Source organism: Amblyomma maculatum, chromosome 6 (genome assembly GCF_055883805.1).
Source record: "Amblyomma maculatum isolate TAMU_Amacu chromosome 6, ASM5588380v1, whole genome shotgun sequence".
Classification (NCBI taxonomy): domain Eukaryota; kingdom Metazoa; phylum Arthropoda; class Arachnida; order Ixodida; family Ixodidae; genus Amblyomma; species Amblyomma maculatum.
Window position 1 is genome coordinate 64345647 of NC_139349.1, and position 12589 is coordinate 64358235.

General features: G+C 45.1%; 1 protein-coding gene across 4 annotated transcripts in view; it reads left to right on the forward strand.

Annotated features, from left to right (window-relative positions):
• Positions 1 to 12589, forward strand: part of LOC146185894 (nephrin-like) — a 710707-nt gene that overhangs the window by 438229 nt on the left and 259889 nt on the right. Inside the window, exon 1 of one of the 4 annotated variants that reach the window (XM_084606826.1) lies at positions 3473 to 4561. The exons of the other annotated variants lie outside the window; for them this stretch is intronic. Within the exon in view, the coding sequence (XP_084462952.1) occupies positions 4465 to 4561 (97 nt within the window). The 5' untranslated portion in view covers positions 3473 to 4464. Of the gene's footprint in view, positions 1 to 3472; positions 4562 to 12589 lie in introns of those variants that run through there. 4 annotated transcript variants of the gene reach the window in all.

A 12589-nucleotide genomic window follows, 5' to 3' on the forward strand; every position in this document is an offset into this window, starting at 1 on the left:
TATCTGCCTCCGCATCCGTCATCAAGAGCTTGCGGAGTTTGTGGACATAGCCGGTGTCACGCACACTGGAGCGGGCGGCAGTGTAAAGAGGCGCGAAGAGGATTTTCAGAGACTAACTCTTGTATGCTTGCGTTTTCAGGAGTTTGTCGTAATTTGGACACTAGCTCAAGGGTAAACGGATGTGTACCTTCAGAATGTCGTATTACGGAAGCTTCTAGTTCCGACTTCGTAGTGCATATCAGCGCCTCCCTTCCTTCCTTTTTATCTACCTGCGCACCCTTCCTTCCTTCCTTCCTTCCTTCCTTCCTTCCTTCCTTCCTTCCTTCCTTCCTTCCTTCCTTCCTTCCTTCCTTCCTTCCTTCCTTCCTTCCTTCCTTCCTTCCTTCCTTCCTTCCTTCCTTCCTTCCTTCCTTCCTTCCTTCCTTCATTCATTCATTCATTCATTCATTCATTGGAGACTATCGCACACGATTCCAAGATGTACCAACTCGCTCGATTATCAGATCTGCTTCATTCCTTCGTTCTTTCCTCCCTCTGTTGCTGTTGTTTTTAAATAATTCGAATCAAAGTTGTCCATTGTAAAATAAAAAAAATAATTGTAATAATTGGTTCACAGGAGGAGAAAGGCGCTGTATCTTTCACATTTGTCTCTGTGGACCCCTAAACCGCGACGTAAGGCAAGGGAGGAGGGCAGGAGTGAAAGTGGAAAGGGAGAAAGAGGAGTCTTAGTGGAGGGCTTCGGAGTTGTTTCGACCACCTGGAGATATATACGTGCTCCGGCATCGCACAAGACAGCGACGCCTATTCGTTTCACCTCCTAGAAAAGCAGCCGCCGGCGGTCGGGATCGAACCCGGGTACTTCGGCACAGTAGTCGGGTATCTTTAACCCCTACGCCACCTTGGCGCGGCATCCATTGTTTGATAATTTTTAGAGCTCTTGAATTGCCCCTTCGTTCTTCACATGTTTTCGAAACCGGCCGGAATTCAAAAACAAAAAGCCCATAGTTTGATCATTTTAAATTTTGGCCGATTTCACTATACTGTGGAGATCGAAGGGACAATTTCAGAGCTCCAGAGTTTACCCGGAATTATAACTAAGGCCTTTGTACTGCAGTGAAAAGGTTTCAGTAGGAACACCTTATTGCGTCCTGCCAGAATGCAAAGTTGAATATTGACAATTTGCAGGATATGCGCTCAGCTTTATATTTACATTTACAATTTTGATCAATATATTGCATCACTTTCTAGTCGTTAATATTTCTAAGGTACTGAGGATTGTTGAGGGAGATTTTATAAAGATCGAAGGTGGTATAACTTTTTTTTTAAACCGCAGCCGAAGTTCTCCTTTTTGTTTTACTGTTTTCGAGCATTGGGTGAACCTGATGTATTGTGGAGAAAACACCTAGCGGTCTAAAGTTCCAAATTTTGCTTGAAGTTAAAGACATAACCAATGACAACTACTTAGTCTACTGTGCCAGGACTTCTCCCATTATGGCTGAAAAATAAAGTGATTGGCCCAGTCCTCTATCGGTAGGTTTGCCAAAACAAACACCCTAAGAAGTGGGAAGCAAAGGCACATATAAAACGATAAGACTGCTTCCTGTTGACTTATCCTCCAGTGCACTTCATCCATAACGAATTGAGAGAAACTAAGGCAGGCAAAACCGATGTTTAAGCCTCTTTAACCGGGTTCGTCTACTGGAGCTCATTAGTTATTCAACTTACAGTTGCTGAATAGCTAACCAGCTTATAATGGCGGCATAGCCCATATAAGTTATGAATAGTGATTGTTTTTTTTTTTTTTTCTCGTTTTAACGCAACCGAAAAGTTTTCGTTGCTAGTCTCGTGTCTCTTTGATGTGCGCGGACATTATCTTCAATCAAGGGCGTTGATCGAAAGAGAACATTTATTTATCTGAGAATAAATTCCCGTTGATTTGCTGTCATTGCTCATTCTTTTTTTATGTGTTTTGCGGAAATGGTGTGGAGAAATTTTCCTCGTAAATATGAAAATACGAGCGCTCTGTTGAGACAGCTGTATTTTTTATCACTCTGGTGCAGGCTGAGATGAAAGGGCGGTTAATGAATCATCTTTCAAAGTTATCTCATGTGCAGTATGTGACCATCAAAAATTTGCCTGCATCAATGCGGTCCACGTTATAACTACTGGCCCTGATGAGGACCAAGGAAAGAATGAAAGGAAAATGCTATATTTTTACGTTAATAGGCGAATGTCAGAGACGATATTTTAGTTGATAATCCCATGATATTCGTTGAGTTCCTTCGCTCAGCACTAATGACACCTTTTCAAAATGTGTGAGGAAATGTTAAGACCAGCATAAATAAATAAAACAAAAATTGAGAGTCGCCTTCGATCAAGGCATGACGGTGTGGCAAAGCAAACTATGAACTCGCGCATAATCAGGAAATGGCTTCTGCCATATCTACCAATTCTTTACAAATACTGCCACATTGCATACCGTCTGCGTGTTGGCTATCGATCTGGTTATCATAACTCAAGTCTATGTTCACATTTTTATTGTAGCCAAAAACAAGTTCGTCGAAATTTTGCCCTTCGCGGAGCGACTATCTACGGCCAGCTTGTACTGTCACACCCTACGTTGCCTTAGAAATCGCCCTGATTGAGGCCACTAAGTTTGAAAAAACTTATGTTCTTTTATCGTCCAAAATGCCACCGAGCTCCGAAGTTTGGCACAGAGAGTCACAGAAATGATCAACGTACCGCGAAAATAAGTTTCTTGAAAATCTACGCCTGTCGAAGTAAAAGAAAAGTGGCCCTTTAAGTTCCCTTTCTGCGTTTGTGTGTGTTTGCGTGCGCGTGCGTGCGTGCCGCCGTGCGTGCGGCATGTACAGTAACCACAGCGTCGTGAGCTATATAACTGAGTCATATATCATTTTTTGCTTATGTTTGACAAGACAACAGCTTTGACGTATTGATTTGCTACGACATTTTCTTCTTTTCTGCCCTTCTTACTCTGATACTTGCTTGTGCTCTTATTTTCTCCCTATAACCAGCGGCAAAAAGAGTTTAAAATATATTAGCCCCTAGGACACCTTTATCGATACTTACCCTTACCTGCGCACTCGCTGCTCTGTTTTTCGGTGGTGCAGCGCCAAAACTAACGCCCGCAGATCAAAGGATCATCAAAGTGAAAGCATCACTCTCACGCTCTAAGTATAAACGCCTCAAGCAGTGTCGCCACTCCTCCAGAGAAGAGCAGGAGCTGAGATAACGGGTTCCTACTACTCCCTCTTTTTTTTGTTAAGACGCGCCGGCATGAGCGAACACGTGGGCGTCGCTGAATCCGCATCGGTGTTGGTGCCGGCGGGTCCCTACGGCGACGATGGGACGCCGATCGGTGCGCCCCGCCACGGGAGCCGGTGGACTGTGCGGGCAGCGCCCCACGCGACGGTTCCGCGCAGGCTGCTGGCGCTTCTCGACCGGCGCGCCTCGACCGAAAGAGCCAAACTCCTCGCATCCGGGCCGTTGTGTCGATGCTCGAGGGAAGCCCTCCTCGGAGTCCGGACCCGCGCGTCGCTGACGCTCGCTCCGTTCGCGCCCGTACCGGCAACGGGTGGTGGTTCGCAGCTACTACTGGCATTTCGTTGCTCTTGTTTCGTGAGTGCGCTGTGCCCTGTGCGTGAGTGCACCCAAAGCGTTCCTGCAAATGGCAAGCGCACGATGTGCTTGATGCGTCCCTGGCCCGTCACGACCGTTGCTCCTAAAGTTCTCCTGATTTGGTCGGCACAGGGTCTCTACGGTATTTGAGACGATTGACTTTCACAGCACAGCGCTACTTGTGCGGTGGACGTTTTCTTGCCGATGAGGCTTTCTTTACTATTTCTTTGTCTCTTTTTGCGTCTGGTGTAAGCAGTCTTCATGCTGTTTTCTTTGCGATTTCTCCAAAGAGATGTACTCAAAAGCGGAAGCAATGCGAAGAGCGCTCGACTTTGTTGTCGGTTGCTGAAGTGAAAAAAAAAAAAAAAATCAAACAGAAAGGTGGAGGAAAGGCGAGGAATCTACCATCGTTCATCGGTAAAGACGGGCCAAGGAAGCGAAGCTCCTCACTGAGCAACCGCTGCCTTCCTCAAGTCGACAGACTAGGATCGACTTATTGAGCGCTAACGGCGCACTGGCGACTTGCACCGTGTGTGTCGACCGCATCATCGCCATCGAAAGAACGCCGGATCTGAAGCTTCTGTGGATACCATTTACACGCCGGGAATTTCGCCATCAGCCGCAAAGTGCGCGAGGTGCCCTTGCTCTCAAAAGAGAAAGAACCAAGGTTGGAAGCTAGCGGGGCGTTCTCACCGGTTTCTCTTCTAAGCTTGCAAAAGTGTCGTCGCCACCCCGTCCCTCTGCTGACGGAGTCGCCGTGCCGTGTGTGCGTGCCTTCGCTGCGCTGGATGCGTTGGGAGCACAGTTTCGAGCATCGCGAACAGCATGCGGAGCTTCACTGCAGTGATCCGCTACCTTCTTCAGCTGAGCTGGCTCGTTGGATGCTGCTGCCTGTGGAGTGCGCGTCCCGTGCGGGCGGGTGGTGAGTCCGGGTCGCCCTTCGACCCAACATCGGCGAAAATCAATCCCAAACCCTTCTGTATTTCGTCGCGATGCAAAATTTGAAACGAAAAAGAATTGTCGCCAGGTATCCACGTTAAACATAGGGACGAGCGCGTTGCCACTTTTGCTTGCCCTCGGTCTTGTTTGGCTTCAGTCGAGTGCGGATGCTTTGTGGCGGAGGATCACCAGTTGGCGTCTCATTTAATCGTAGAGTGGAGTAGAAATAGTGCTTGCGGTGTCGTGATATTTGTGAACATCAAATATACGAAAAAGCGAAGCGAGCAGAAGGACAGAGAAAAACGCTACCTGGTTTCATTGTATTAGAAGAACAATACGACATGGCGAAACGTTGCTTTTATGCGTGGGCCCAGAAAAGCTTTTGTTGTGGCGGCTAGTTTTACACGTCCATCGCGATGCTCTGCCTTAAGGTTTTGTGGCAAGTATATAGTATTTACTGGCAGGCCCTTTTTACCCAGCTGAAACCGCGATGTGGCATTTCTTAGCGTACTTGAGACCGACCTGATTGCACTTTCTGCTTCCCCTGATAAAATCGTTTCCAGGAATTCCTCCATTCGGTCTTGGGGCCAAGAAGGGCACCGAACGCATACACATAGGTGTAAATACGCACAGCGAACGAGTTCAGCGAATCCGTTCTCGCAGCTTTCGCCAATCGAAATCGAGGATGCGCGCGGCTCCTTCCCGGCGATGGTGTCTCTACTCGCGCGCGTTTATCAGGCCTTTCTGACCCAACGCGCGCTTGTAGTGGCACGACTGTTTGCGATGCCTCCGGGTTTATTTCGGGACGCCGCTGTGCTCGCATTTTCGCCTCTTGGCACCGCGGAACAAACACGCAGCCTCTTCCGAGAGAGCGTCGCTGCGGCCACACCCGCACTACCCCCGGTGTTTGGTTTGCGGCCGCTGCGCTGGCTTTGAAGATGCGCAAAAAGAGAGAGAGCAAAATTGAAAAAAAAAAAAAAAAAAAAGGTCAACTGAGCTTGTTTTTCTTTCCCGGATCTTAATCGCAAAGCAAGCAAACGGTTGCAAGTTATCTTTGGCACTTCTGTGGTTTTTCTTCTTTCTAGGGATTGCATCGACGTTGCCCAAGAGCGGAATAATAGCCGTCGAATCGGATCCCTCAGTTTGCACATTCTCATGAAGCTCCGAAAACACAACAAAGCTTTCTGTGTCAAGTGTTTGTCTTCCCATTTCCATGCTGCACGTCATGCTGTATGCTGTGCCGGGAAAGCTTTCTCGCTTTCAGAGCGTCTATTCAGTTGGTGGATACTTAAACGAAAGTAACGTATCCGAGGTTTGACAGGGTACATAGATTAGGAGCTGCCTTTCGAACAACAAAGCTGTAATTTATGTGTCTCTGTAGGCGCTTTTCTGAAGCTCGCGTAAAAAATAAAATTTCACGAAGGTTTGCGTGCGCCGCAATAAGATCGGAGCTCATTTATAAATATTTATGGAAAGATATTCTTTATTTTCTTTTCAAGTAATCTAGATATTGTGCTTACGCTGTTAGAGCATATTTGAATTATATTTCATGACGCTGTATTTCCTGGAAATCGCGAGCGCAACATTTTCTTTTCAGTTTACCGAGTCATCACAAATTATCTAGTTTATTTCCGGTCGTATCTGTAATTTCTGGATGGAACTTTAGATTGCAGCCATTGTTCTCTTCGCAATGGCTGCTTATTTGTTTAGGCACCCTATTATACTAGAATTTAGTGGTGAAGATAAATGCACGCTCAGTAATAGCGTATAATCATCAGGTCTGCTTATCAGTTTAGGGGCGCTATCATATCCGAATTCAGTGGTGAAAATAAACGCATGCGCAGTATGACCATCGTATCGAATGGAACGACCTCCTTCCTATGTGTTCACCTAACTGGTTTTACTTACGGTCCTGGAGCTTATTACATGATAAACTGTAAACTGCTTATGGAGCAGGAGCTCAAGTACACATATACCGTGTGCAGTAAGGGTTCCTAATTATAATATGTGACCATTAAATTCAAGATAATTAAATTGGTATTTCAGTTTTCGATTGTGATTTCTCATGTGAAAAATAAATTTGTAATTTATTGCGCGCAAGTTTTCTGCTAACGTTTCGCACTGTTTCGCCGTAATTGCATTTATATGCGTATTTCATGGCACGTCCAGGTCTTTTTCTCACACAATTCACTTAGGTTACGCCTTTTTCTTTTTACCAATTTACAAATTTGGCCTTACATTTTTCTTTCATTTTGCATTGCACTCCTTTTGTGGACGTTTCCAGCCACTTTTTTCCTTTATTTTATTATTTATGCAGCCCTTGTGATTGTCCTTCGCGTACTGGATGTAGTGATGTCTGTTACTGGGGTTGGATATCAGGCGAAATAAAGATACTAGCTCCAGAGCACTTCACAGCATCATTTTCTTTATTTTCTACTCAAGCACCTTTTCCTTTGGCGTTGCACGAATAATTGTATCAGCCAGAAATAAAAATCTCACAAAGTATCAGTCTAGTAGCGCGACCATAGCACGACATGTTGCAAGCACCGCTTCGGTCTCTAGAAGCTGCTACTACTTGCCGCACTTTCTTAGTTATCAGGAACTGTAGCTTTTCACATGCATCCAAAGCCAGCTCGTACCGTCCCTGATGACCTCGCATTGTACATTGGCCCGTACACGATACTGCGTGCGACGTTAGTGCTTTCGGCCCATTACCATTAGGTTTAGGTCATTTGCATATTTGATCCCCGCTGTGCAGCTTACTGGCCTCTGGAAACAATCGAATCGTACGGCAGTACCTATGCGTCCAAGCTTCGCGTACTTAAACATGAAAGTAGGGCTATAGTGGTTAGCCGACAGCAAAGGAAACTGACTTCTCGAGAATCGCCGGTAAGAGCATAAGGAATAGACTTCCTAGCAAGCACGCATTTCGAAGTCATTCGGGAATATTTTCAGAGGCTATGTGCCGTGGATTTTCGTATTGACAATCTTCGTCTCATGCGTATCTCGGCACATTCTTCGGCGAAACATTTTGCGGAAAATGGAACTTTGTCTCAGTGTCTGGGAAAGAATACCTCTACAGGCAGTTATTGCGGGATTCCTGGTATTTGCCTGTAATGAAATAATGCTTCCCCAGTGCTTTCGGGGCTTCATGCTGACACAAAACCCTCACATTTTTTATATAAAGCGCTCTTGAGAAGAGCGCAGCTTTGTTTTTCTAAGACATAGAAAGTTTCCACAGACAAAACTGCGTCGTAAATTCCAGCTTTCAATTTTTTTTTTTTTACATGATCATGACTTGATCGCAACTTTTCTTGAAAAATGCTCTAGGTACTGCTAAGCGCTTTCTATTTCTTCCAAGAACTGACGGCGTCGTCTATTTGTGACCCATAAAAATGCACTCTGACTCATACAGCCCCCCTGATTTTTAATAATATAGAGCTAGCATCGACCAAACTGCTGGTCAGCGCCTTATAACGACGATAAGCCTGCAACATGGAGAGAGTTCGCGCACGCGCACGAATGTGGAGCGCCGTCTGTTACGCTGATCGCGAAGACACACTCCCTGCAGCAATATCTGTCCACATACACACACACACAAAAAAGAAACCGATGGACACTAGGGCTCACGTGCTTTGCTTGGCGCCTCTTTTGTCGTGTTCGCAAGTAATTTATGGCTTCTCAAATCAGAAGGTTCTCATTATAAGAAAAGCTTTCCACGTGCTGCTGTATTTCCTTTCATCCTTTCTTAATTTTTTCCTTATCTTAACTCTGCTTCGCCAGCGCGGCGCGGCCTCCCAGGAAAAAAAAAAAAAAAAGAGGAAAATCACATATGTGTCGCATTTCATGCGCATGTTCTCTAGGGCCTTTCAGGCTCTCGCGAACAGATATTCAGATAGGGCGTGTTCTTAGTTATCGGAACAGCGTAGCAAAGGACACTCTCCCTACGCGCGTGCGCGAATTCTCGCCGTGTTCCACGCTTATCGCCGTTATAAGACGCTGATCACAAGTTTGGTCGATGCTCGCGCTATATTATAAAAAATCAGGGCGGCTGTACATTGAAAACGCATATAGGCCCTTTTCCCTGAACGCGGTTATTATGACGTCTTGGATTTTTTTGTTAATTATCTGCGCTAGATTGGACGTGGGCAGCAGCTAATATGACGCTGGAGTGATGATAGCTAGTATGAAAAAAAAAAGAAAAAAAGGAAATGCTGCAGCAGCGTGCCCAATGCATGAGAGCAATCCTGAGAGCGAGCACTTGCTATAGGAAGACCGCTCCAGTCGTTCAGCTATTTTAACGCTACAACGAAGGCGTCCTTGCGTGCAGTTCTTGATAAGAGTCGATGCGCTTGTATTGTCGACAATAGCGGAGGCAGACAGCCAGACTTTCTTGAGCCACTTGTCGGCCGACAAGCGATGCGCGCTTCCTGTTAGCAACGCATTTATATGCGGTGCTCTCAGTATATATTTTTATGCTCGCCATCAAAGGAAGGCGCTTTTGCACCCTGTATCCGCAAAGCGGGAAGCTGCGATCGAGCCACTGTTTGTCGGCCCTGGCGCCATGCCCGACTGAAATCACGCCTGTTGTGACGGAGGCGCCATTCAGTGCAAAGGGTTCACTGATTCGCTGAGTGGTTGATCCAAGTCCTACGGAGCAGTACTGGCGTTGCAATCCATTCGATCGCCAGAAGGGGTTGTCTTAAAAGATTTGGAAAGAGACGATGCGAAAGCTAGCGTTGGGAGAGCTGTGCCGGAGTTTCACTCCATTCGGGCGGTTGTCAAACTACTGCACATGTGCTTTTGGCACGCCAATCGTATTAGCTTGTGCGGATTGCCGGGTTAATTAGAAACTTGTGGTGTTAAGAGCTGGAAATAAAGGCTGGCCCTAGCAGATTCTAAGTGGAAAGATACGTGAACGTTTTTTTCTTCTTGTAGACATTTTATTCAAATAGCACGCAGACCGAGTTTCATGTGCGCTTTTTCTGATAATAAAGCATTGAATAAATTCAGCAATGCATGGAAGTTCTCTCCTATCTCTTTACATATAACAAATGGGAAGAACCAGGACGAGATTACTCTAAGTTGTCTTCGTGTAAGAGGAAGCAGCATTTCTTCAGAAAGTTGTGGTGGGACAGCGCTTCTGTTAGTCGTTTTGAGTGGTATTACGAAAACAATTATTGCAAAAACACGGAAGTGAATAAATCGTGACGAACCGGAAGGATCGCAATTTGACTAGTATGCCAATTCTGGTACCATCAGAAGCGAATATTTCGCGCATAATATTTGTGACAAATCCCCGGGCTTTTCTGGCGGTGGATTCTTTGACATTTTGTTGTTTGCAACTACTGGTTTCGCCACTCGAAACCCAGAATTCGCTATCGCATATATAGAACAGGCATTCCTGTTGTATCCTTGAAAAAGCGCCTTTTTGTTCTGAATTGAATGTTGCCTAACAAAAATGAATAAGGGGATGGTTCCTACAAAACTTCATTTGTTTAAGCGCGGCCAACCATCGAATGGCTGCGCTGTTCTGTGAGGGAAATAAACGAAGAATCTTGAAGCAGTCTGCGCCATTTTGTTGGGACATAACGGGCGCATTCAAATGTGAACGCTCGCACAACGAAGCATAATTTTGCTCTCGAAAACGCCTATATTGCTTCCTTGCATTTTTCCTTACTTGCATTATATATGCGAAGAAGAGCCTCAATTAGCATTTCAACGCTTTGCGAAATACTGGGGGCGTATACATAGCCGGAAGCCGCCTATGATAGAGTTACCACCACAAATAAAAACGATGTTAGTCATCAATTTAGAAACCCCGCTGTAATGGTGAGTTCTTGTGTTATCCTTGTGTGCAGCAAATGTTTTAACGATACGCTACTGTGATTTTTGCATGGCAAGCTTTTTCACATTGCTTGCGCGCAAAGCGGGACAGCGCATTGCACCGTGCTTCTATGAATACACTAAACTTCTGAGAAAGGAACCACCTTGCCTCCCAACTATATCCCAATTCGCTGTGCTTAAGAGCACTTTAGTGCAATACCTATAATGTGTGGCTACAGAGCATCCATGTTTATGCAAACGTTTCGGTCTATGTGGTGCATTCAGCTGCGTTTCTGCAATATATTGTTCATAGCAACCTGGCATCCTTTGGCACTAATTTTTTTTTTGTTTCTTTGCTCACCATTAATAACGGACAATAATGTTTATACTTAGAAAATTTTGTTTCATACCTGCGAGAGATGCGTTGGTGCAGTCTCAGTCCCTAGATCGTACATGAAGGCAAGCATTCTGAAAGCGATGCATTTAAATGATGATTAGGTGAAACTATGCACTCCGGGCTTTATTTTATATAAATAAAACGAGCATGTAGTAATGTAAGGGCAGTCAACATCAGAAATGAGCCGAGGTTAAAATTCCGTTACTCTGATAGAGCTCGGTGTACCTAGCGTCGAACGTATGTACTTTAAAGGATTTCTCGCATTACATATTTATGAAATAGCGTAGCTTGGATTTCTTGTGCATCAGACGCAGACGTCGTATTTCTGCTTCGTGCCCCGAAATTGCGATATTTTTGGGAAAGCGTACTTACACGTAATTCTTTTCCCGCAATGTATATCCTCACAATAATAACCAATATATCCACAGATCTTTCCCTGGCAGGCTTCTAGAGTTTTGCTATTAAGTTTCAAAAACGCATCCCTCTAGTTTTCTGTGGCAGCTGTGATTGCTAGTTGCGAGCGCAGAACAAACTTCAGAACAATTTGGCTATATTGATCAAATTGTTCATAAAGTTTCTCAAAGTTTTGAACAGTTGCCTCGCAATTATATTTTAGATCTCAGTCCATTTGTTTTGTATGGCAGTTTTACCTACTTGCCCAGAGTGCAGAAATAGCGTTAAAATCAAATTCACCTTCCCCCCCCCCCCCTTCCCCCCGCATAAAACAAATTACACCATTTCACAGTGATATGTGCATAACAATTTAGAAAAGGTAAACTTGATTTCAACGACTCTACCACGTGTGCAACGTGTGTAGCCGTGCGGTAATCTATATAGGTTTTCATATGAATCTTTCTGAAGTTGGATGCTCGAAATCATGTCGCCAATTAAGAAATCAAAACTACAGTCACCTTCCACAATAACGACGTCGAACGACTTCTCGCACTCAATTAAAATAAAATTATTAACAGTTAAATTTTGTCAAATAATTGTGGTAATATTCAGCTCAATCGTGTACATAATGTGTATTGTACTGTAAAATCTGCCTGCGCCGACCACACGGAGGCACCTCTCGCAGTGTTTAAAATGAAAATCTTCAACTCGTAAAGAGAGTCAGCTGGTATGCATAAGGATCTCAGCTGGCTTGCAGCCGAGCAGGTCCCATAAACCACCTAAACCATTCATTCATTCAGTCTTTGTTCTCTTGCAAAGCAGCAGCTTAAAAAAAAAAAAAAAAAGGAGTGAACAAGTGCGACATTTAAAAAACCTTCAGTCGTCAACGCATGCCTGAAGTATGCTGCGACGAATTGTTTGGTTCCTTTAATTTGTCGTTGCTCTCTGTTTGTTTTCCAATAGGCAGGCACGCTCTGTGTTTGCGATAATACTTTTATCCACCGCGCCTCAAAATCACGCTTGGCGGAAAGAAGTGCGCGTTTTGTGCAAACAAACAGCCTTTCCATTTGACCCCTGAGTAAACTTGTGCCTGTGGTCGTCTAGTTTTTGTTGAGTTCGCCTTGAAACCTCGCTAATCTTTTCGCATTTACAAGGGCTGGTTTGCAAAAGGGATGGGCATTCATTTTCTATCCGTTCGCCCATGGTTTCGAGAAGAAAGCGAAGCAAGGAGGAATGCACCCAGAGCTAGAGCGGAGTCGCAAAAGACGAGCTCTCGGAGATGAAGGCCAGCGAGGAATGGGAGGCGCCAGGCTTTCGCTGAAGGCAGACGCAATCAGTGGAGCCAATCTGTCAGAGGCGCGAGCGACGCTGTTACGCCGAACATGACAGATGACA